The 25,120-nt window shown below is 43.3% G+C and overlaps 1 protein-coding gene across 3 annotated transcripts in view; it reads left to right on the top strand.

Annotated features, from left to right (window-relative positions):
* Positions 1–23,812, top strand: part of ERICH1 (glutamate rich 1) — a 54,445-nt gene extending 30,633 nt beyond the window's left edge. The window contains exons 4-7 of one of the 3 annotated variants that reach the window (XR_013392369.1): positions 13,144–13,512; positions 15,766–15,960; positions 21,357–21,484; positions 23,290–23,812. Coding sequence is in view for 2 of the 3 variants with exons in the window: in XM_028722399.2 (XP_028578232.2) it covers positions 13,144–13,512; positions 15,766–15,960; positions 23,290–23,363 (638 nt within the window). In the remaining variant the exon portion in view is untranslated. The other 2 variants (XM_028722399.2, XM_077926381.1) reach the window with 2 other exon arrangements.
* Positions 23,813–25,120: the final 1,308 nt, after the last annotated feature.

The following is a 25,120-nucleotide window of genomic DNA, read 5'->3' as shown; positions in this document are numbered from 1 at the left end:
GCAGTGTGATTTAAATCCCCTTCGCACTGGACTGGTGGGGTGGGGGAATAGATGGTTGGATTGGGGAGAGGTTCTTTCTACCTGACCCTGCCAACCTCTTCCAACTTCGCTCTACCAGTTCTCCATTCCACGTCATGACTATGTGGGTGGGCAGAACTGACGCCAATAGGATCCTCGCCAGCAGCATCCCATAAAAAGCCCACAAAGAGCTGACCCCCACTGTTGCTACATTATATGGGGATTGGAGGAGTTTGGAATTTGGATTTGATATCCCGCTTTATCACTACCCTAAGGAGTCTCAAAGCGGCTAACAATCTCCTTTCCCTTCCTCCCCCACAACAAACACTCTGTGAGGTGAGTGGGGCTGAGAGACTTCAAAGAAGTGGGACTGGCCCAAGGTCACCCAGCAGCTGCAGGTGGAGGAGCAGAGACGCGAACCCGGTTCCCCAGATTACGAGACTACCGCTCTTAACCACTACACCACACTGGCTCAGTCCAAGCCTGATCTAGGATTTGCCTGCCTTCCACCCAGCATTCCACCATGGTGTAAGCAATGGGTCTGTGGATGGGGTGGTGGCTCAGTTAAGCCCCTACTGGTCAGGGTTTGGATTGCACAGAAAGAGTGGCTGCGCTGCAAACTGGAAGAAACTACTCTTATTCGTAGAGCACTGGCAAAGTTATGTGGCACAGAATGCTAATGCTGTATATAAAATGTTTTATAAGATCCTGTCTGTGGGATCTGCCAAAAAAGAAAAAGAATTTTATTGAACGTTGGGGAAAAGATCTTGAAAGCCTTTTCAACAAACAGGAAGATAAGTTTTTTAGGAAGCTTACTGTTAAAGCTATCGGAAGTAAAGTTGTAGTTATGCTTTTCCTTAATACCTGTCTGTGAAAGTTGCCTTTCATTAAATTAAATTAAATTAAATTAAATTAAACAGGTATTCCTTAATACCTGTCTGTGGAAATTATCTTTCATTAAATTAAATTAAAAGTTATACAGCTACTCTTTTTAATTATTTTAAATATTGATCATTTTGTTGTTCAGACAAATTCAGTACGTATTTTGTGGCTGCAATGTATTATGAAGCAATGAAACATAAGCACTTAACAACCGATTCTAAAATACAGCTAAGCAGAGAGCCATCAGACAATTAAGATAAATTGAAATTAGCAACAGAATCAGTCAGTCCCATTGAAGTCCCCTAAAATAGCAAAGTTTTTGCTTGGTGTTTTAAATATCACAAAGTAGATGCTGATGGAGTGGCCAGGCGAGAGAGACCTATAACCAAGGAGCTACCACTAAGAAGGCCCTATCCCTGGTTGTCATCCACCTTACCTCAAACATGACTGGGCTTTTTGTCCTTATTTTGCCAGTTTCCATGCTCACTCTGTGCATGTGTGGACTCCTGCCACTCTGTCCACCCTCATCCATGCACTTGCAAGGATCCATCTGAATTGAAATTGGCCCATAAAATAGAAACTTTACCCTTCAAGAACGTGCGGTGTACTCCCAGAGGGAAGAAACCAGACTTGGACAAACAAATGCAATTTCATACCTTTTTCATATGCGGTTGTCAGTTGGAGGCAGAGGTCATCCCCTTTGGGGCCTCTTCACTGGCCGTTTTGGTTCTCCCTTAACAGAGGAGCATGGCAACCTACACAGGTACACAGAGACTCCTTAGTCTCTCGCAGGACATTCAAGGCTTCTGGAGCCATGGGTGATGATCTTGTAGCTGCTTTAAGCTGGTGATGATGCTTGGACATTCACAACAGCCCAGGCAAAGCTACCTTTTGTGGTCAGGCTTGGAACTGTCCCTGCAGCCCTCTTTCCTACAGTCTGAAGGAGTCTGAAAAATGTATATAGCATGGATCTTGTTTGCTCAGAGAACTATTTTAAAACACTATTCCCCAGAGAGGGGCATATAATATTCGGATTCTCATTCACTCTTTCTCCTGTTTGCTCTGCTGTGTAATGAGGAAAACCTGTAATCTAGTAGATGATTCAGCAGAGGACAGTCTTGTTCCTTTCTTTCCCCCTCTTTCTCCATTTTGGGGAACGAGACACCTTAAATCATGCTGCTGTTTGTTTATTGACTCCAAGACATTTGCACAGCTAGACTTCAAGCACTTATGCTTTAGTGTAGCAGCTATATGAAAAAAATGTTTATTTAATCAAAGCTTTACTACACTACAGTCTTGTTCATTGAGTGTTACTGTAGGGAAACAGAGCAGTGTGTTTTCCTCAGTTTGTATACCACAAAGCAGCCTCCTGTTTGAATTGTTCCCGTTGTTGTTCCCATAAGCACTTTTGCAGCCATCAAATAATTTTATTTATTTCAAATATGTGTATGCCTCACAACTCAGTCCCTAAATGGTATTCAGTTAGGTTAAAAACATAAAATCAAATCAGCTAAAGCAAGCCATGTAATCAGAAAACGTAGCTAAAATGCCTGCTTAAAAAAGAAAGAAAGTCTTCATTTGTATAGCTCAGTTGGTAGAGCGTGAGACTCTCTAACCTCAGGGTTGCGGGTTCAAGCCCCACATTGGCCAAAAAGATTCCTGCATTGCAGGGGGTTGGACTAAATGACCCCCAGGGTCCCTTCCAAATCTATGATTCTATAAGGCACCAGAAGTTTAGGGTGGGAGCCCACAGTACTGGATGTGTGGTGCCTGGTGGGCAAAAGGAGGCAAAAGAGTTTGTAGTTTGCCTGTAAGGTATCTGTATCCCCCCCCCCCCCCACCATAGCAAGTTGGGGAAGTGAATAATGTACCTTTCCTCTTGGTGCACTAAAGTGCAGCTATTTCCCTTATCCACAAGATGGCAGTAATCTTCAATTTTATTCCTGCAGAGGGCAGTGCTGTCAGGTGCAGGCTCACACTGCCCACAACCATCTCACTGTTGTCATCAGTGTTAAACTGTTCTACACTGTGAATGTGTGTTCTTCTCCTCAGAGACACGGATCACATTAGCAGCCTATGGAATGTACTGATTTGGACTGAAGGCTCTGCAGAAGCCAGGCTGACTCTGATGTGTGTGATCTAGTGGCAGTGTGAAAACTCTGGGGTAGAAGCTAGCCGGAAGCCCACGGCAGATAACATTTGCAAAAAGAAGGTGTTCTTCGAGAAGAAAAACCTTAAGCAGTTCTGAGAGTGTTGGTTTTTAAGGGGATATTCTCCTGCTTTGTTTAATTCCAGGGGGAAAGGTAATTTTGTACTGCATTTCGTTCGCCTTTTAGGGTGGTCGTGAAACATTCACAAAATAAGACATTTAGGGACGTTTACCATAAATGTCTGTATTTGCTTTTTACTGATTTGACACCCCCTTTACTTTGTTTCACCTTGCAATGCATTTGTGTTGCTGTTCCAGATTCTGTGTGTGTTATTGCTACTAAAAGCTTCCCATTGCTATTTTGAGATAAGTGTCCCCTTGACTACTCAAGCCTGTCAATCTCACCCAGTCCTAGAATTTGAAATAAATGGGGGGAGATGGAAAACTGAACATTTTAATACCTGCTCATGCTTTTATTCACATTACCGGTAGAACTTACCTTACTTCAGATTTAGCTATCTGAAGTATCATCCTCTGAATTTGTGGTGTGTTTTTCAAATGACCTCAAAAACTGCGTAGTTCAAACATGATGTCCCCGTTCCCTCAGATTTCTATTTTTGTTTGATTGTTGAGTTGAGTTTCTATTAATCTGTGAATAAGCAGAACGTGTTTAAGCTTTCATCCTGGTTTCACACTGGTGCTTTCCAAATGCAATCTGAGGAACTGGATGCAGCATTCGTCTGGTGCCAGTTTTTAAAAGCTTGTTATAAAATCAAGTGAATTTTGCTAAAGCTACTCTTCATGGAAGATCATACTTCCAAGTACGTACAAGAACACCACTCAGGTGCAACAAGTGTAACCTGGAAAACAAATTAGATTTTTAAAATGATTTTTAAAAATATATTTAACAAAGAAATAAAATGGAGAGAAACACATGAAGGGAGGGGAAATGAGGAAACAAAGAAGGCTGCGGAATGGTTCTTGGACCCGTCAGAGCAGCGCTCCTCTCCCCCTAAGCCAGACAGAAGCTTCCTGGGCTTTGGGAAGGAGGTGCCAGGGGAACATTTAGAGGACTAGCCTCGTCGCCCCACTGACCGCACGCCAAGACTAGCATTGTGTGTTTGGACTATTGTATTTAAAGGGAGTTTCTTATTTGCTGCCTGGCTTTCAAAACAAACAAACGGATCTCTGTGTGAGATGTCAAAAGTGAACTTGCATCTTTAAACGCCGTGCGGATAAAAGGGAGTCTCAGCAACAGGTGCCGCCCGCATCGGAAAAGTGATAAGGGTGCAGATGAGACTCAGGGCAGAGAAGTATGGGAGCCCCTGCTCTGGAGGCTTTTAGATTAATAGCCTGGCAGCAATCCAGCCCAGATAGCACAGTACATCAATAAGGCGATTTGTAACCCCAGCACCGGTCGGAACATGTGCAACTTCACTCGAGAATTAAGTTAAGAGGAGACTTGCTCATCTGTAATGAAGCCCTGACATACACACCTTGTGTTGTTGCTTCCCTGGAGGGGAGGGGAGGGGAGCGGATGTCTGAAGAATACGTTTATTTTAGTTCCAGTGTTCAAGTGCCAATGTTGGACTATCAACCTTTAAGAGTGTGTGTGTGTGTGTGTGTGTGTGTGTGTGTGTGTGTAGCTTGCAAAGCACTTCACTGTGGGAAGAGGGGGGGGACATACAGACACACATGGTGACAATTTTGTGAGCATCCCATTGATGCACAGGTTCTTTTGGACCCAGAAGAGGCTGTAATGGTGATGTAACAGGGCAGAGTGGGCTTATGCGTGTTAGGGGCCAGGAACAGAACCCCCATGTAAAATTGTCACACCAATACGAATGAATCGTCCATGTTGGAAGGGCCCCAGGGGTCATCTATTCCAACCCCCTGCAATGCAAGAACCCACAACCCTGAGATTTAAAATCTCCTGCTGTAGCGACTGAACCACCCCAGACCGTGTGTGAGGTAATGCATTCCTTCCTCAATTGTGCCTATTTGACAGGTGATCTGGAATCTCGAACCTAGCCACATTCTCTCGCCATGGCATATAATATTTTCTCAGTTGTTCCTATTATCCGCAGTCTGGCAGTGTCGTTATTAGGACCAACCAAGACGCCAAAAAATAGTGAGCAAGTTGTTGAGTTCACAGAACCCTGCATCAGAGGAAGTGAAGGGTGGAGGAGATGAAGAGAGAGAATTCTCCCACTTCCATTTTGGTGGGTGCTAATAAAAATATTAATGGAGCAATATGGCTTCATCTGCTTTTATACTTGTTTTTTTGTGAGCTTTGAAAGTGGGATTGCAACTGACCGTTGATGTGCCATGGGCAAAATGGTTAACGACTGGAATATAAATGATTTAAATAAATAAAATAAATGAGAGCTCTTTAAGGAGCAAGATTTAAGCGGAATGTGTACTATACAACCTACAGCACTGTTGTTGTTTTTCCGTAGGAGAACCCACAAAAAACCACTTCTGGTTTAGTAGCATTATTTTATATTTATTTTTATTTTCTTTTGAAATTTTGCAAACCCAAATAATTTTGCGCCCAGGGCAACCACCTCTGTGGTCTCGCCCACATTGCCTTTTGTTCTCCTTCTGCTAGCAGATGAAGTCTGTTTTATTCCAGCAGGCTTTTGAGATCTGACTGTTTTTAAGGAAAGGTCTTTTCATCGCGTTATGTTGTTGCTGTTTTTTCTAGATACATTATGGTAGATTTTCTAAAGTTGTTTTAGATCATGTTAATTCTATTATAGCTTAATTATTTTTTAACTACTATCTTTTACATGTTTCCAGCTTTATGTGTTTTATCCATGCTTTGTTTTGATTTTTGTGAGCTACCTTGAGTCCCTTTTCTGAGGAAAAGGCAAGAGGATCATCATCATCATCATCATCATCATCAGAAAGGTGGTCATTTAGGTGTTGGGGGTCCCAAGTTGTACAATGTTGTTTTGTTAATATATACTCTCTTGAGCGAATGATATACTTGATAGACTTCTACAGTCTATAATATAGAAGTCTAGGTGAAATTTTAAATGCATATTGGTGGAAGGCATGGATTGCCTAGCTCTAGACGTACAGTGGTACCTCGGGTTACATACGCTTCAGGTTACAGACTCCACTAACCCAGAAATAGTACCTCGGGTTAAGAACTTTGCTTCAGGATGAGAACAGAAATCGTGCTCCAGCAGCGCGGCAGCAGCAGGAGGCCCCATTCGCTAAAGTGGTGCTTCAGGTTAAGAACAGTTTCAGGTTAAGAACAGACCTCTGGAACAAATTAAGTACTTAACCTGAGGTACCACTGTACAGTTAATACCCTGGGAAAGTGTGTCCGTATTTTGCTTTCTGACTTCCTTCTTTTTCGGTATGACCTTGTACTGTATAAACAGGTTTTCCACTGGATACTGGAAACAAAAGCTTTATTTGTTCAAAATAATGGACTCTGGCAATCTTGTTGCTGGCCAATGAGACTCTCTAATCCGCCACCGTAATCCGAAAGGATTGATGGGTGTAACTACTTGAAGAAACACTCCAGCCTGCTGTCTTAACAGATCAAGATCATCATCATTCAATTATATATGTTCGAAGCTATCGCTGACCGTTTCTTCCTTTTTCTTTTTAAGAGTTTTTTAAAAAGCCGACCTAAAAATAAAACAGAATTGGTGTTCTCTCTTCTCCCATCACGCTCCTCCTGCTTGCTTCTCTAACCAATGTCAGTTTCACTAAGCGCACGCAGGAAGTGAGTGGCTCACAGGACGACAAAACCTGATTTGGCTCAAGGTGTCCTTTGCCAAGTCGTGGCCTGGCTTCCACAGCATATCATTTCCAGGCTGTCCACGTATGAAAACTCCAGCGACCAAAATGTCCTTACAACATTGCGGGTCGCTAGCTCTGCATTTGCCCTGGCAACAGGAAAGATCACTTGGCAGGTGGTTGTGTGAGACGAGTTGCCTCTTCTCCAGGGCGCAGCTGTGTGCTTTGCCACTGACATTCTAGAGAAGTGGTGACAATGAATGGCTGCTTCCCCAATATTGGGGTGGGCAGCAGTTACAGCCTGTCACACCAGGCCCCCACCAGCACAGAAGAAAAGATCAAAACACTGTTTCTTGCTGCAGCTTTCTTAAGGACAGCTGTTTGCCATCTAGAGGGAAATCCTTGCCTTTAGTAAAGAGAGAACAGAAGACATAACTAGGAAAACTTGACCGTGTTCCTACGGTCCATTGCATGCTAAAGCTTTGGGGTGGCTTTCAATTAGCCATTTCCTTTAGAGAAGGTTTCCTGCCAGCCTAACAGTTCGAAAGCACGTCAAAAGTGCAAGTAGATAAATAGGTACCGCTCTGCGGGAAGGTAAACGGCGTTTCCGTGCGCTGCTCTGGTTCGCCAGAAGCGGCTTAGTCATGCTGGCCACATGACCTGGAAGCTGTACGCCGGCTCCCTCGGCCAATAAAGCAAGATGAGCGCCGCAACCCCAGAGTTGGTCATGACTGGACCTAATGGTCAGGGGTCCCTTTACATTTTACCTTCAGAGAAGGTTAATCTGATGCTAATACTGGGGGGGGGGAGGGGGGTACTGGATTTACAGAACTTTTGGTGTCTTTTTTTCTATCCTGATCTCACTATCATGGATGTTGAAAAACAGTGTTTTTCTACTGAAAGGCAGGCAAGGGAGATTGTTTTGTTTTATTGAAAATAATTGGCAGACAGAATTCAGCAAAGGTAGGAATCTATCCACTATTAGCTCACTGGAGGAATTGGAAAAATGTGCTCAGAAAGTGAATTTTGTTCCCATCATCTGGAAACTACTATTTCTCGTGGGGTTTAGATTGCCAATAGCGGTATTGGCTTGGGGTAGAAATTCTCGGCTGTAAATTGGCTGTCACACAGAAGTGAGCCGAAACACTAATTGTTTTCAGTAGCTGACAGTTTGAACTGTGAGTAACGCTTTACAATACAGGCTGGTAATTTTATAACATATTTTCCCACCAATAACTCCTCTATGTACTACCAAGTTTCTTTTCTGGCAGACCAGTCCTTTTCATACATTCATATACATGTTGAATATCAGATTACGTTAGAAAGCTAGTTCAGTTTTCTCCGTGTGTGTGTGTGTGTGTGTGTGTGTGCGCGCGCGCAGGCTCCTATTCTGGGGTGAATGCATCAAATTGCCTCTTATGGAAGGAAAAAAATACTCGGCGTGTGCATTCGTTCTGTGTGTACCCCAAACGAAGCAAATCAAGATGATTTGAGGCAGACTCTCAGATTTGCAAGTCAAGTTGTGCTGATAACCATGATGCCCGATACGTACATCCAAGTAGGTCTGTTGCCTCTGTTTCCCCCCAAAAAGTTAAATGTGCTACCTTCCCCTTCTCCCCCCCCCCCCATGAATTGAAGGGTAGAGAGGCTGGTAGGAGTTCTTTCATTTTGATGGACAATTCTAGCTGTGAGTGGTTTTCCAAGGCCACTCCAATCACAGTGCTTTGTGGGGAAGCATGTTGATGCAAATAAGTAGCGATGTTTTGCACACTGGTCAGAATTATGTACGTTTTGGTTGTGAGAGCTGGGTATTAGTGGCATTGGATTGTTGGGCATGCAGGCCTGCTTCTGTCCCAGCCATCCTGCCCCCCCCCAAAAAAAAAAATTAAGAAGTTTAGGCTCAATGACCTGGGTCTGCACTAAGAGACACCCAAGATTCCTTCTCCATCTAATATCTGTAATAACCAGATTCCTTTGGTCCATCAAAATTTATATCCACTGAAACCGCAAATGTTAATGACTCTTACATTGTTTAATAAACACGGTTTTATTGTCTGCAGAGCTTTTGTCTCTGCGGCAGCTGGCGTTGTATGTTCCCACCCCGAATTCTTTGAAGCCTTCTGGAATTAAACAGTTTTTTTCTACTTCGAAGTGCAATTCTGAAACCTGCAAAAGTTGAACCAAAAAAAAAGAGAAGGCTACTGTTAAGGTACATCAAAAAGTTTTTGATTTTTTTTTAAAAAAAATATCCTCAGGTTATGAATATAACTGTTCCAGTAAAACCACCTGGCAGTTCTTTGAGTTGCAAGGTAAAGCGGATAATCTTACTGCTTTCTTAATAGCAATTAGTTGTTGCAGGTGCTAAACTGAAGAAGCTCTGAGCCTATTGAGTTGCACACTTCCCACCCACCCAAGAAACAGTCTAAGTTATATTTTACCTCCTCTGCCTTCCTTATCTTCACCCCTTACACTGAGTACATGGATAATAGTAAATGCTGTGGTGTGCAAATTTCAGTTAGCTGTATTTGTGAATGGTTGCATTTATCATCCTCTGTCCAAAGAATATCATGGTGAGCTGGGCCATTTTATCAGCAACTCTGTGATGTAGGTGACTAGTCCAAGGCTCTCTAGTAACTGTAGTTACCAAATTTCTAATCCAATGTCTTCCTGATAACATGTCCAGCGGCCTGTCAAAGGCTCCATGCTAGTTCTCCATTGTGTTATAATTTCTTAAAAAAAGAAGTGAAGCCAAAACTTATTTGAAATAATTTTTGATATTACAAGTGTAAAGTTGTAACAATACCAAGTACATATCCGTATAAAGAAATGTCTCTGAATCTCGAGACTTCCCACCATCCCCTCCAATAGTCCTATTGTCAACATTTTCAACTGCATAGTATTTCATAATCTATATTTTGTATCTGTCCATATTGTCAATAGTGTTTGATACATTACAAGTGATATTAGAATCCTGCCAATGTTTTCATCTGCTTACAATAGTCTCCTAAGTAAATTATAATTTCCCCCCATTCTTTCTTAAAGTTTTTGTCTTCTTGGTTTCTGAGCTTTCTGGTCAGTTTTGCCATGTCGGCGTAGTCCAACAGCTTGATTTGCCACCCTTTTCTGGCGAGGACTCTTTCTTCTTTCCATCATTTTCAGTATTATTTTTATTTTATTTTATTTTTAACTTATTTTGTTGCCGTTTACGTTGCTGATATTTACAGGAATTTGTTCTACTTCTCGTCTGCCTGCAGAAGATGGCTATTTCAAATGTCACGCAGGTGAAGCACTCTTGAATGTAGGCACCCAGTGCAAATCATTTCGGTCTTTGCTATGCCAGGATGTTGAATTGCAAATGCATTTTTCTTCCCTGCTGCCTCCTCCTTTGTAGAAAGTACCACAGACTACGCTGTAGTGAGTCACACATTCATCAGCTAAGGAGAAACTGACGGTCTGATGCCTGGTATTGAAAGAGAGGAAGCGTATCGTAGATAACAAAGCTCAAGAAAGGAGAGGCAGCAAAAATAAAACCGCAGCTCCTCATCTTTAGAGCAAATTTATTATTACAAAGACAGGAGATGAGTTACAGGGAAGCTGCCAGACAAATATTGGATGCTAAAGGCCATGCTAGTGGAAATAAAGCATTTTAAAGGCAGTCAACTCTCATACATTACTCTCTTTCGTCAGGGTTGCCTTGGCAGGTTCCTGGGACAGCCTTATCAGAGCCATTGGCATGGCTACAAATAAGGTTCCATTATGTGATCATATATGGAGAGGGAGAGAGTGTTATAGAATGATGTCCTAAGCGTGTTTGTTCTCATTATAGTTTATTTCCTGCTCGTCAATGAATTCAGGGTGGAAGGCATTTTAGCTCGCTCTCTCCTTTTTTATCCTTACAACCTATCATGTAGAGTGGGAGATAACAATTAGCCCAAGGTCCACCCAGTGAGTTTCATGACTAAGTCTTATCTCTCCATTGTAAGCACTATACTGTCCTTAGTCTAGTATCATGTGGTTTTGTCAAATAGGTGGTAGAGGCTTTTCTAATTCTTGGTAGGTCTCCCTTCCAAGCTTTGCAAGTGAAGACAAATTAATGCAAATCAGCTTTAAACAAAACCCCCAAAATGAGTTGTCCAGTTCTGGTCTATAGATTGGTCCTATGGAATTAAATCGTAAGCAAATTTAGAAAAGAAGTGCAAAGTTTGCTTTATTTATTTTGTTCAGCATATCTTTATCGTTTCACCCAACTTGGAACTCAAGGCAGAAAACATGGGGTTTGAGGGCAGTCTCCCAGTGAAGTACTGACCCAGACCAGCTTAGTTTCTGCAAGGTTTGCCGAATCCTGCAACTTCAGGCCATGTCCTGGGAAATGCACTGCTTCTTCTGCCTGCCAATGATTCCAGTGTCCTTGCCTTCATTCACCGAGAATGCTGGGTACTAGTTTACTATTTAAAGCGGTTAAGAAGAAAAGTTCCTAAATGGTAGTGGGGTTGTGTTTTCTTCACTCTACTTTTAAAATCTGCTTCATGAGATTTATGAGAGGTAGTATTTTAGTTAGGCCACATAAAGGATTGTTATTAGCTGGGACAGGAGGTAGTTCAAGGCATCTGGCAGAAGTTCAATGGCTTTGACAGGCAGATGTGCTCTCTGGAGCAGTGTATCTGAGACAGAGTTAAGGGTCGGAGATTACTTCAGGCTTTGGGAGCACAGATTGGTTCTGAGCCAAACTGACTGAACCCTGAGTCAGGGCTGGACTACGTGGTCTCAGATCTATCTGGATAATTAGGCAAATAAGAAAGCTATGATAGAGAGAGGAGGATAGTGAGAGTCTAAATGAGCAGCCAGATCCCATTTTGTTTGTTTTTAAAGAAAATGCAAGTACAGGAAGCCCACAACTTACACACATTTATTTGTGCACAATGAATGTGTGAATGAATGAATGAGCATCCAAAAAAAGATCCCTGGAACGTAACCCCCATGTAAGTTGTGGGCTTACTGCAAGAGTTTAGTTTTATGGATAAATACCAAGGTTAAGTTATGTGAATGACTATGGCAGCTATAATGGAGAATAATTGTGTTCAGAAGAGCTGGGAGGAGGCATCTATACTAGAAAACCTTCCAGTGAGGACAGTTTCAACACCACTCACGTCTTCTCACTTATTTTCTTCATTAGTGTTGAGGCAGACACAGGGCGCCCTGCTTTTGTCTTGCAGCGTGTAGAGTTGAATCCTGTGCAGCTCTGTAATTTGGTGTATAATAGTGTGCAAGAGTAAGCCACCAAAAATGACTGAGGTGTACGGACATAGGAAGCTGCCTTATACAAGATCAAACCATTGGCCCATCTAGCACCATATTGTCCACCTGGCAATGGCTCTCAAGGGCCTCTGGCAGGGGTCTTTCCCATCACCTTTTGAACTGGAGGTAGCACAGGTTGTGCTGGGATTTCTGCATGGAGAGTACGGTCCTTCCCCTGAACCTGGGAGTCCCCTCTGCTGATTTATTAAGATGTAGGTACGCATAACAATGTTGGTCCTCTATGATACCATCCTTCTCCCTTTAAATCCTTCTCCTGTGAAGCCTGTAGCTGTAGTCTATAATTTATCCCTAACTAAACTAAATCCTAAGTATGTGAACTGGCACTGGTTCACACCTCTCATTTCCTCTGCCTTCCTTTCTCCCCTCTTTTTGTGTTTGTGTCTCCCTACTGTTGAAATACGGGACACGGGTGGCGCTGTGGGTTAAACCACAGAGCCTAGGACTTGCCGATCAGAAGGTGGGCAGTTTGAAACCCCGCGACGGGGTGAGCTCCCGTTGCTCGGTCCCTGCTCCTGCCAACCTAGCAGTTCGAAAGCACGTCAAGTACAAGTAGATAAATAGGTACCGCTCCAGCGGGAAGGTAAATGGCGTTTCCGTGCGCTGCTCTGGTTCGCTAGAAGCAGCTTAGTCATGCTGGCGATATGACCCGGAAGCTGTACGCCGGCTCCCTTGGCCAATAAAGCGATGAGCGCCGCAACCCCAGAGTCAGCCACAACTGGACCTAACAGTCAGGGGTCCCTTTACCTTTACCTTTACTGTTGAAATACAGGCTTTCAGCTCCTTGTTACTGGTGCATACCTTTTTTTTTATTCTCTTATGTTGCCCTTTAAAGCACCATGTACATTTGAATGTGCTGAATGAATCATCACCATCATTGTAGCCAAACCAAATCCTCTGCAACGTATCAGAGATGCGGAAACATTGCAGAAACAGGAGAAAGGGGGCATTCGTACAAAGCCCGGCCAAGAGTCGCTTCCTGCCTCTCACTTTTATTTGTAATGTTTCTTTTGAACCTGCAGAAGAGAATGATCAAGGACAGCCCCAGAGAAAGCGCACCCGAAGGAGGAAACGGAAGAATGTTTTGCAAAACCCGGATAATTTACACGGAGGCCAAACAAAGTGTGGGAAGCATGAAAATCTGATTGAAGATAATTTACAGCTGCGGCACACAGACGGCGCAAATCTAAGTCGAAACAAAAAGAGGAAAATTAAAAAGAAGCGGCAAAAGGAAAAGATGAGAGCAGCTGGTTTGCTGACAAAGCCAACTGGTATAGATTTCACATATAAGCCCGAGAGGGAGGAAAGAACCGACTTTGAAGAGGCAGATAGCAATGTAGATGGCATTTTGGATTTTTTGCAAGCAGCACAAGAAATCTATTTCTCTGACAGTAAGTACATTTCCTCCATATCATCAGTAACTTTGAGTTGGAGAAATAAATGTATGTTGACTCTCTCTGTCTTGTGCCCCAAACCCCAAAGTGTAGATCTCTTCTGTGGAATGAATTTTTAACTTGCTGTCCTGAGGCAACAGGAATATGAAAAAAATGTGGGCACGGTGACAGCCCATTATACAGAGGCCTCATCATAATGGGCAATAATGCTGCCCAACAGGGAACCAGGCAGAGGGCCTTCTCGGTAGTGGCACCTGCCCTGTGGAACGCCCTCCCACCAGATGTCAAAGAGATAAACAACTACCTGACATTTAGAAGACATCTGAAGGCAGCCCTGTTTAGGGAAGCTTTTAATGTTTAATAAGTTATTGTATTTTAGTGTTTTGTTGGGACCCAGCCAGATGGGCGGGGTATAATTATTATTATTATTATTATTATTATTATTATTATTATTATTTATAACTATTGGCAATAATGTCTTCATAATAGCAAATGGCAAAAGATATTTACAGCACTTTTGCTTCTGTTGGAGCAAACAAGTGTTTCGGGGGAAGGGAAACTATTTTCAAAGCATTTTCTCTACAAAAAACCCTGTCTTTACAACCCAGTGCATGTTTACTCTGAAGTAAGACCCACTGGTTTCAGTAGTTCTTGCTCCTAGGTGAGTATGGATAGGACTGCAATCTTAGTCTGCACCCCACTTACCCTGGGAGTAAACCCCATTGAATTCAGTATAACCTATTTCTGAGTAGAGATGGCTAGGATTGCACTGTGAGTAGATCACACAAACAGAATTATATCCTAAGTCCAGGTAGCCAATGTGGTGCCATCCAGTTGTTACTGAACTAAAACGTCCATCTTTCCTGACCAATTGGGCCATGCTGGCAAGAGATGATAGGAGTTAAACTCCTAACAACATTTGAAGGCCATCGTGTTGGCTAAGCATACTTAAAATAAGTTTCATTGATGACATTGCTCATTTTTCTGTATAACCCAGTGGCAAGAAAGGCTTGACCTGAAACTTGAAGCAACTGGGCAATGTCACAGAATATGATTTCATCCTATGATTTCAGACAGACACGTTGAGAAACTTCCAAAGCCCTGTGCTCAGAACCTGTGATACAGTGACCACTTCAACTCCAAACTACATAGAGGCCACCCCTCATGGCAAACTGTTTATGACTTAGTGGTTCTGCAGACAGATCTACATATTTTCCTGCACAATGGCAAACTACAAGTTTAAAACGGCACAGCTTGAACGACTAAGGGTGGAAACGGTAGATGATTGAAAGACTGGGGTGAAAGAGAGCAAAAAGTGACAGGACATAATGCTGGAAGGCATTTGCTTTTACGTTCGCCTTTCATCCCTGCTACAATAGATAACTCTAAAGCTACAAATAGCTGTAGTTGGTTATCTTGTTCCTAAGTCATGGTCAGTCTCTCCTCTGGTTTTGCTTTGGTATACAATGCCACCAGAAACTTGCAGCTTGCCATATTGCCGTCATTACCATAGCTACTATCTCATTCGTTTTAACAAGCGGTAAATGGCTTGTCACAGTGGTCACTTGCACATTTAACAAATATTTAAGGCACTTGTCTTCGTCCAAAGAATCCTTGGAACTTTGTTAAAGCTGCTGCAAATTATAAACTACAATTCCCAGGATTCTTGGGGGGGGGGAGCCATGTTTGTTAAATGTGCTTTTAAGTGCCTGGTGTGGATGTGACATGCATTATAACGCATCTGTTTTAAGAGTTGCAAATCAAAATAATCAAGTGATGCTGAAAAGTAAGGGTAGTTAAAGGTAAAGGGACCCCTGACCATTAGGTCCAGTCGTGGCCGACTCTGGGGTTGTGGCGCTCATCTTGCTTTATTGGCTGAGGGAACCGGCGTACAGCTTCCGGGTCATGTGGCCAGCATGACTAAGCCGCTTCTGGTGAACCAGAGCAGCACACAGAAACGCTGTTTACCTTCCCGCCGGAACGGTACCTATTTATCTACTTGCACTTTGACGTCCTTTCGAACTGTTAGGTTGGCAGGAGCAGGGACCGAGCAACGGGCGCTCACTCCGTCGCGGGGATTCGAACCGCCGACCTTCTGATTGGCAAGTCCTAGGCTCTGTGGTTTAACCCACAGCGCCACCCGCGTCCCAGCAAGGGTAGTTAATCAATAACTATATAAATAAAGAGGAGACTTTGTAAATGAACTTTTCTCTCTTGTTCTGCTTTTTTTTCTTCCACCCCCCCTCCCAGAACGATCTAAATGTGCAGAGTCAGCTGTGAATTCAGAAAGCGTTCAGGAGGTTTTACAGAGTCTTGAATCTCGCAGCATGCCTTTGTCAGACGTCACTCTTTTGCGTGAGATGACATCTCCTGTATTTCTGCAGAATGTAGAGAAACTCAAGGCGGCTGTGGAAGAGTTCCACACTAAGTCAGTGATGCCTCCCGGTAAGTTCAGTGCACACAAACGTGCTGTTATTGTTCCTTTCCTTGAAAACTAGGATGCAGAATTTTATAATAATAATAATAATAGTAATTTATTATTTATACCCCGCCCATCTGGATGAGTTTCCCCAGCCACTCTGGGTGGCTTCCAATCAAGTGTTAAAAACAATACATCATTAAATATTAAAAACTTCCCTAAACAGGGCTGCCTTCAGATGTCTTTTAAAAAGAAGATAGCTGCTTATTTCCTTCACATCTGAAGGGAGGGCATTCCACAGGGCAGGCGCCACTACCGAGAAGGCCCTCTGTCTGGTTCCCTGTAACCTCACTTCTCACAGCGAGGGAACTGCCAGAAGGCCCTCGGTGCTGGATTTCAGTGTCCGGGCTGAACGATGGGGGTGGAGACGCTCCTTCAGGTATACTGGGCCGAGGCCGTTTAGGGCTTTAAAGGTCAGCACCAACACTTGGAATTGTGCTTGGAAACGTACTGGGAGCCAATGCAGATCTCTCAGGACCAGTATTATGTGGTCCCGGCGGCCACTCCCAGTCACCAGTCTAGCTGCCGCATTCTGGATTAATTGCAGTTTCCGGGTCACCTTCAAAGGTAGCCCCATGTAGAGCACATTGCAGTAGTCCTAGCTGGAGATAACTAGAGCATGCACCACTCTGGCAAGACAGTCCACAGGCAGGTAGGGTCTTGGCCTGCGTACCAGATGGAGCTGATAGACAGCCACCCTTGACACAGAATTAACCTGTGCCTCCATGGACAGCTGTGAGTCCAAAATGACTCCCAGGCTGCGCACCTGGTCCTTCAGGGGCACAGTTACCCCATTCAGGACCAGGGAGTCACCCACACCTGCCCGCTCCCTGTCCCCCAAAAACAGTACTTCAGTCTTATCAGGATTTAGCCTCCGTCTGTTAGCCACCATCCATCCTCCAACCGCATCCAGGCACTTTTCCATGCGCAGGGAAAATATATATTTCAAAGGCAGTCTACTTTTTTGTTTCTCAGTCTGTGTTTAAAGGTAGTCTCAAGGGTGTCCAATATAGAGGGGTCAGTGGTGGCCCTGTTTTAGCTGTTACCCTTTCCTCTGCCCATGACACAGTAATACACAGTTCCAATTAGAAAACTAAATATCACTGGCTGTGCAAATGTAAGCATAGTCAGAGGTGAGGCCTGTTGAGTTTAGTGGGACTTGCTCCAAGGCAGTATAGGGTTGTAGCCTGAGCCTTTCACTCGTGATGTGGAAGTTTTGCAGCAAAACATTTTACTCTGCCAAATAATTTTCTTTTCTAATTATACATTTGCTGCCTTCTAACTTCATGCAAGTTAGTTACCTTTGGTGGAGGGGAAGACTAGGACTTACGAGATAGCAATCTGTGCGTTTTATTTTCAATTAAGAAAACAGAAGAGAATAGCTGCAAGGCATGGTTCACAACTCCCGTTCTTTCTCGTTCTCATAAGGTGCACTGTTCTCCATAAATCCGACTGTGGCATAAACACTCCTCACTCCTTACAGTGGTTTAAAGCATCCATTTAGAATTCTCTTCACACCTCACTTTACCTCACTCTGAAAATGGTTCACTGGTGTGTGTGCAGTACGTGTGAGGGAGAAAAGCAGATAGAACGAGAAAATAAGACTCCTTCACCCCCGAATTCCAGATTTTTAAATACTGTTTAGGAAGTCTCCAGTAAAAGAGAAGCATGAAAAAACATTGGTCAGGATCCAAAGTACTGCATAAGGTATCCTGCACTCCGAAACTGACTTGGGTTTGTTCACATTGAATTAACAGCCTTCCGCATTAACATGGCAGACCTGTTTTTAGACTGCGGCCCTGCCTGTAATATACATTTAAAGCATCATTATGCCGCTTTAAACAACCATGGCTTCCCAGAAAGACACCTGGGGACAATAGTTTGTTGAGGATTTTGAGAGTTGTTAGGAGACCCACTATTTCCTTCATCAAACTACACTTCCAGAGCTTCCTTGGAAGAGGAAGTCATTGTTTAACCACCGTAAGTAAGAACTATAGCTCTGTGCGGGAACTAGTGCCTTCCAGTAGGGAGGAATTGACAAGAAGGGGAATCTGGGACAAGCCATAAATAAAATGATTGATTGATTGATTGCTATGGTAAAGCATCTGTCTTGCATTCAGTAGGGCTCAGGTTCAGTCCCCGCCATCTCCAGGTACAGTGGTACCTCGGGTTAAGAACTTAATTCATTCTGGAGGTCTGTTCTTAACCTGAAACTGTTCTTAACCTGAAGCACCACTTTAGCTAATGGGGCCTCCTGCTGCCGCTGCACCGCTGCTGCATGATTTCTGTTCTCATCCTGAAGCAAAGTTCTTAACCCAAGGTAATATTTCTGGGTTAGCGGAGTCTGTAACCTGAAGCGTCTGTAACCCAAGGTACCACTGTATATCTGAGAGACACCCCCTGCCTCAAACTCTGGAGACACTGTAGATCATGGTGGTCCAGCACATAGCCCAAGGGCTGCATGCAGCCCTTGAAACCATTTTTGGCAGCCCTTGGCAACATTAGATGCCCTCACGCTGCCTTCTCAAAGCTGGCTAAGCGAGGCTCTGGGCTTTGGGAATGAGGCATGAGGGCTCTGACAAGGTCCTAGAGTCCTCCTCTCTCCTTCCCAAAGCCTAGTTAGCTCTTCCCCAGCTTTAGGAAGGGATGGGAGGGCTCTAGGACCCTGCCACAGCCTCGTACCTTGCTGAGCTGACTTTGGGGGGGCAGCATAAGGGTTGGAGGGGCATGGAGGGTCTGTCTGGTTACAGGGAACCAGACAGAGGGCCTTCTCAGTAGTGGCACCCGCCCTGTGGAACGCCCTCCCATCAGATGTCAAGGAAATAAGCAGCTATCCTATTTTTAAAAGACATCTGAAGGCAGCCCTATTTAGAGAAGTTTTTAATATTTAATGCTGCATTGTTTTGAACACTCGATTGGGAGCCACCCAGAGTGGCTGGGGAAACTCAGCCAGGTGGGCGGGGTATAAATAATAATTTATTATTATTTTATTATTATTATTAACAAATTTTGGCCTCACTTCCCCCTCATGCAGCAAGGCAGTGTGTGGCCTGTGGGTTCCCTGTTGAAGTACTCTTGTGGCCCACTTGGTATGAAAAGTTGGACCGCCCTGGTGCAGATAATACTGAACTCGGTGGACCTGTGGTCTGACTCCTATTTCCCTATAGGATAGGATAGGCCAATAACAAGCGTATTGGCCAGAGATATGAAAGTCAGCCACATGTTATATACTTACGAAGGTTCAATATTTCACTGGCGCTGATGTCAAAGAGAACTTGAGTTGCTTTTTGGAATCGTCATAAATATAAAGGCTCGAAAGTGTAACAGCTACCACTTCAGTTCAAACCACGTTAAAGGCCTAGGAGCAGGGAGGGCAGCTGTGGCACTGCATTAATACAAAAGCTGAATAAAAAGGAAATCGGATTTTCCTTGCTTTCATTGTCAAGGGTTTTCTTCTTGTTGTTGATTAAAACAATATTTCAAACAGCTGCTTCCATTCATATTCTAATAAACCGAAGCAGACTAGCCTGGACTCAGGGGTTATGGGCCAACTGAAAAGGAGTCCCTTCTGGTAGCTACTTCATGTATTTCAGAACATCTGGGAGATGCACTGCCGCTGTGGAGAACAGAATACCCCATGCCGCTTTGTGGGGAACTAAGCAGAAAAACTTGCCAACAAAGGTCCGTATAGTAAAAGCTATGGTTTTCCCAATAGTGATGTATGGAAGTGAAAGCTGGACCATAAAGAAGGCTGATCGCCGAAGAATTGATGCTTTTGAATTATGGTGCTGGAGGAGACTCTTGAGAGTCCCATGGACTGCAAGAAGATCAAACCTCTCCATTCTGAAGGAAATCAGCCCTGAGTGCTCACTAGAAGGACAGATCATGAAGCTGAGGCTCCAATAGTTCGGCCACCTCATGAGAAGAGAGGACTCCCTGGAAAAGACCCTGATGCTGGGAAAGATGGAGGGCACAAGGAGAAGGGAACGACAGAGGACGAGATGGTTGGACAGTGTTCTCAAAGTTACCAGCATGAGTTTGACCAAACTGTGGGAGGCAGTGGAAGACAGGAGTGCCTGGCGTGCTCTGGTCCATGGGGTCACGAAGAGTCGGACACGACTAAACGACTAAACAACAACAACAAAAGCAGAAAAGCAGTAGAATCACATATACTGAGGAGCAATAGGAACTCTTGGAACTGGATATCAACAGAGCTTTTGAAAGTTTATTTTAAAAAAGCAACTAATTCAATTTAACATGTCCAAAAAGGAACTACGTAATCCCATTCCACATTCATACCTTTACAAAATTCATACCTTTAGTTCCTGCTCAGTCCATTCCTCAATGCAGGTGCATCCAGTGATCCTCAGCCATTTTTTAAGCATTCAGAATGTCACAAGCTGCTGTGGCTGAAATATAAAATATACTTCCGAATAAGAAAACTTTAAAACATACACACAGTGGAATGTGAATTGTTTTATTTATTTTTCCCAACAATTGTGGTCTCAAAGCTTAAAGGCCCAAAGAATCTAAAGATTTTAAAAACAACAGCAACAACCCATGTAATCAAATGAACTTGAAGATGAACTAGAAATTGTTCAAGGTTCTACCCCAAAATGAACTGAATTCCCATCCAGTTCATCCAGCAATTATGGGAACTACTTTTGGATGAAGTTTGGAGATTTTTGAAGTAATTGAACTTCGATTCATTCGATTCATTGAACTTCGATAAACTAAAGTAGTTTATTCCAAACACTGGGTATCCATAGTCTCAAGAGCAAAGAGGATTTTGTTTAGTTTTGTTGTAAAGACATTCCTTTTTCTAGTCTATGGACTCCTTCAGCCACCACCATCTTAGGGTCCCCTCTTTTCCAAAGTCTGCCTGTTAACATTTGGGGTTTTTTTTGTTATTGTTGGCAAACATCAAGTAAAAAATAGCTTTCTCTCTTGTTGCCTAGGAAATTATCACCCACTAAAGAGCTAAAAATGTCTTCTGTCAAGATCTTTTTCTAAAGAGCAACAACTGCAGAACTGTCCTCTAATTCTTTTCCCTCCGTGTACCTATTCTTTCTCTCGGTCAGCATACAGTATTCTTACCTTCCACCCGTGATACGCAATCTAGATTCTTCGCATGCACTGCAATCAAGAAAAGAAAGCAATGTGCAAAGATGAAGAAATCAAAGAGGAGGCAGCTTAAAAATAATTATACTGCAGTAGTTAACACTGTGAAAAATGCCTAGCCACAATGTGGCTATACTCTTGTTAAATATTTGTCCAAGATGGGCAAATACCGTAAGAATATAAGAAGAGCATGCTGAATCAGGCCAGTGGTCCATATAAGTTTACCATCTTTTTCTCACAGTGGCAACCAGAAGGCTATGAAAAGCCCTCAAGCAAGACCTGAGCTCAACAGCACCCACCCATCCTGCGGAAGGCAGCAACTGATAGGCTTTACTTTCATGAATTTGTCCAGTTTTGAAAGCCATCCAGGTTGGTGGCCATCACTGTCACCTATGGAAATGAATTCCATAGTTTAGCTATGTGCTGTGTGAAAAAGTCCTTTATTTTACCTGTCCTGAATCTTCCAACATTCATTTTCATCGGATGACTATGAGTTGTGGTTTGAGGACCCGACCCCCGCTTGGTGGAATAAAGACACGTTGACACAGAATATAAGGTTAATGGGCAGGAAAAGGCCACAACTTTATTGATTACAGCAAATGAGAAGGTATTGGCTTAGGCATTGGACCACGGAAAATTTGACTCCACCCACTCGAAGAGGGGTGAGTCTGAAGAGGGGGTTAACCACCAGTAGGGGGAGCCTGTTGATGCTAATACAACTATAAGCTCTCCTCTGATGTCACCGAGGGTCATGCCATGGCCCCCCGCCACACAGGCATCGGACAGGATCCACGACCGCCGGATTCCTTTACCGGAATACCCAAATTTGAAGGGGTTGGCGATGGCCACACCTTGCCCTTCCACACACCAACAACACATTCCAATGCCTAACCGCCACCCGAGCCTAAAGTGAGCAAATGGGCTGAATGGCTGACACGGCTGCATCTTGAGCAGCAAACCACGCCCCCACCAAGCTGCCCGATTGGGTGCTCAACCGGGAGGTGTGGCGCGCCAGCCATGTGGATGGGGCAGGGGGCATAACGCCCCCTGCGTGACGCGGGAGTCATCTCCCGCCCACAACACCTCCCCTCCGGAAGGAGAAGAGGCCTTCTAATGTTAGGGGAGAAGGAGAAAAACTTTTCTCCATCCACATGTGAAATTAAGAACTTTTGCCCCACCATGCGTCACTTTACAATTGTTTACATTGAATTGCATTTGCCATTTTATAACCCATTCACTCAGTGTGAAGGATCCTTTTGGAACTCTTTGCAAACCTTTTGTTTTGCTTTGATGACCCTGAACAATTTATCACCATCAGCAAATTTGGCACCTCACTCCTCAACCCGAACTCTAGATTATGAACAAGTTAAAAAGCACAGGTCCCTGTACTGATACTTAGAGGACTTTACTCCCTACATCCATCCAATGGGAGAACTGTCCATAAATTTCTACTCTTTACTTCCTACAACTTAATCAATTCCTGATCCACAAGAAGGCCTCTCTTCTTATTCCTTAACTCAAGAGTCTTGGGTTTGGCAGGTATTTGTTCAGAGGTTTTTGGAAGGCCAAGTACACAGAGCTAGTGAAAAGAGAACAGGAGAGACTGTTGTTAAGAGACAGAGATTTCCAGGTGTAAGTTTAAGGAGTGCTGAGGATCTGGCCACAAGCTTGGATTGAGCAGGGCATACGGAATGAGGAAGCTCATGAAAGAGAAATCCCCAGCTCTCCAGAGCAGGTCTGGGGAGGGTGTAGGAGGCACACGGAAAGATGAAAGTGAAGGGAAGTTATCTTGTACAAATGAAGATCCTCGTGCTATTGGAACTATTTTGTTGGATACAACCCTAAAATTGTAATAAAGGTCTTATCCAAAGCTGCTCATTTCATTAAGTTCCTATTTGCCTTATATAAAGTAATTATACTTAACCATTCAAGTCTGGAGTTATCCCTGCTCAAAGCAACTCATGTCACAGCTGCAACTGTTTATATTTTAGGAGTTTGAAATCTTGAAGTTTTTGCATGTTTGTAGCTCCCAGGCATAGGTGTCTCCCCCTCTCCCTTCATATTTCTCCAAAATGGAAACAGATGTCTACTTGGGGTTTTTTTATCATTTGGAATTTGTTTACTGAACACTATCTTATTGACATTTCATGAAGAATTTGCTTTCTCCTTTGCAGATCATGCCAAGGCAATCTCTTCTCTGTTTCTCTACTGGATTACAGATATCCTTCCTGGAAAGAACAGGAAATAAGCTAAATGTGCACATCCATCTGTACAGGGTTAAAATGTAATACATAAGACTCTGAATTGTGTCTGAGAATATTGAGAAATGGCAATGCCATTGAAGAAGATTGCAACTTCACAAAGATGCTGTTGGGTTTTGTTTTTGGTTTTTAACTTTTGTCTCTAGCCCCAAGTTAATATATAATACTGCAAACTTCTTTTATTTTATATATTCTAGTTTGTGAATATATAAGCACCAGTTTCCCCCTTACTGTAGGTCCTTCTTGAGATTTTATTGCAACTGAATTGGTTCATGCAAGGAAGACTCTTTCACGAGCTGCTTCATAACTACCAGAATAACTTGGTGGCCAAAGCCAAGTGAAAATGTACAGTGCTATCATTGTTTTTATATGATATTGTTGTTTATAGAATGTCAGAATCCATATTTTTATATATAAAATAAAGAGGAAAAAGAGAGGTTTTGTATCTTGTATCTTGCTCCTCAAGCAGATCCATCACTTTCATATATTAGGACAATATAGGCTTCAATGCATCTCACAACGCTATTCACTCCCCTTTCTACCAGGAAACTTGGAGCTGTCACATTATAGGCCAGCAAGATGCTGACTAGGATACTTAGCCTTTGCAAGCTATGGGAAGGAGAGAGAAGTCCAGTGTTCTGCCCTTACCCTCATGCTCCTTGAACAAATATCAGCTGCTGTGTTGATCAATTGCTCTGTGAAAGAGCCGAGGTATTAAAGCATGTCCATCTTTTGTGAAACAAGTTACAAGCAGTATTTCTTAGGTGTATCAGAGCAGGGGAGAGAGAAAAGCCATAACAGAGTAAACATAATCATTGTTCCAAAGTTATAGTGCTGTGAGTTCATGATTTATTATTATTATTAATTGCACTTATTAGTTGCTTTTTTGAAAAAGGCAGTAAAACAGCAACAAAGAGGAGCATTCCTGTTATTTCTAACTTTCTTCTTATTTAGTGTGGAGCATGTAAAAAATATAGCCCTGCTAATACCACTTCCAAAGCTGATACCAATGTTCATTGTCCCAATATTGCAGGTTGGAAGGGGCTGTGGCTGAGAGAGTTTATGAAAGCCCTGATTGCAGTTTTTTAATGTTCAGAAACAAACAAACAAACAAAAATCAATTATTGCACATGAAGAAGTGTGTTGTTGTTGTTTTTTTCAGCCACAGGTTCAGATCGTGCACTTCAGGAATGCTCTGTAACATTTTGTTGTGGGGCCTCATTTGTACTATATGAAAAAGCTGAAACAAAACAAAACAAAAACTGTGGCATCTGTGTTTCCTGTACCCCGCATTCAGCTAACATTGCACCAGTTGTTGAATAAGAGAGTAGCTTCTATGCGGGCAAAGTTTCATGCATAACTATAATTAAGGGTGACTTAAGCCTTATTGGGACGCGGGTGGCTCTGTGGGTTAAACCACTGAGCCTAGGGCTTGCCGATCAGAAGGTCGGCGGTTCGAATCCCTGCGACAGGGTGAGCTCCCATTGCTCAGTCCCTGCTCCTGCCAACCTAGCAGTTCAAAAGCACGAAGTGCAAGTAGATAAATAGGTACCACTCCGGTGGGAAGGTAAACGGCGTTTCCGTGCACTGCTCTGGTTCGCCAGAAGCAGCTTAGTCATGCTGGCCACATGACCCGGAAGCTGTACGCCGGCTCCCTCGGCTAATAAAGCGAGATGAGTGCCGCAAGCCCAGAATCGGCCACGACTGCACCTAATGGTCAGGGGTCCCTTTACCTTTACAAGCC

Source organism: Podarcis muralis, chromosome 3 (genome assembly GCF_964188315.1).
Source record: "Podarcis muralis chromosome 3, rPodMur119.hap1.1, whole genome shotgun sequence".
Taxonomy (NCBI): domain Eukaryota; kingdom Metazoa; phylum Chordata; class Lepidosauria; order Squamata; family Lacertidae; genus Podarcis; species Podarcis muralis.
This window is presented reverse-complemented; position numbering and strand designations above follow the sequence as displayed.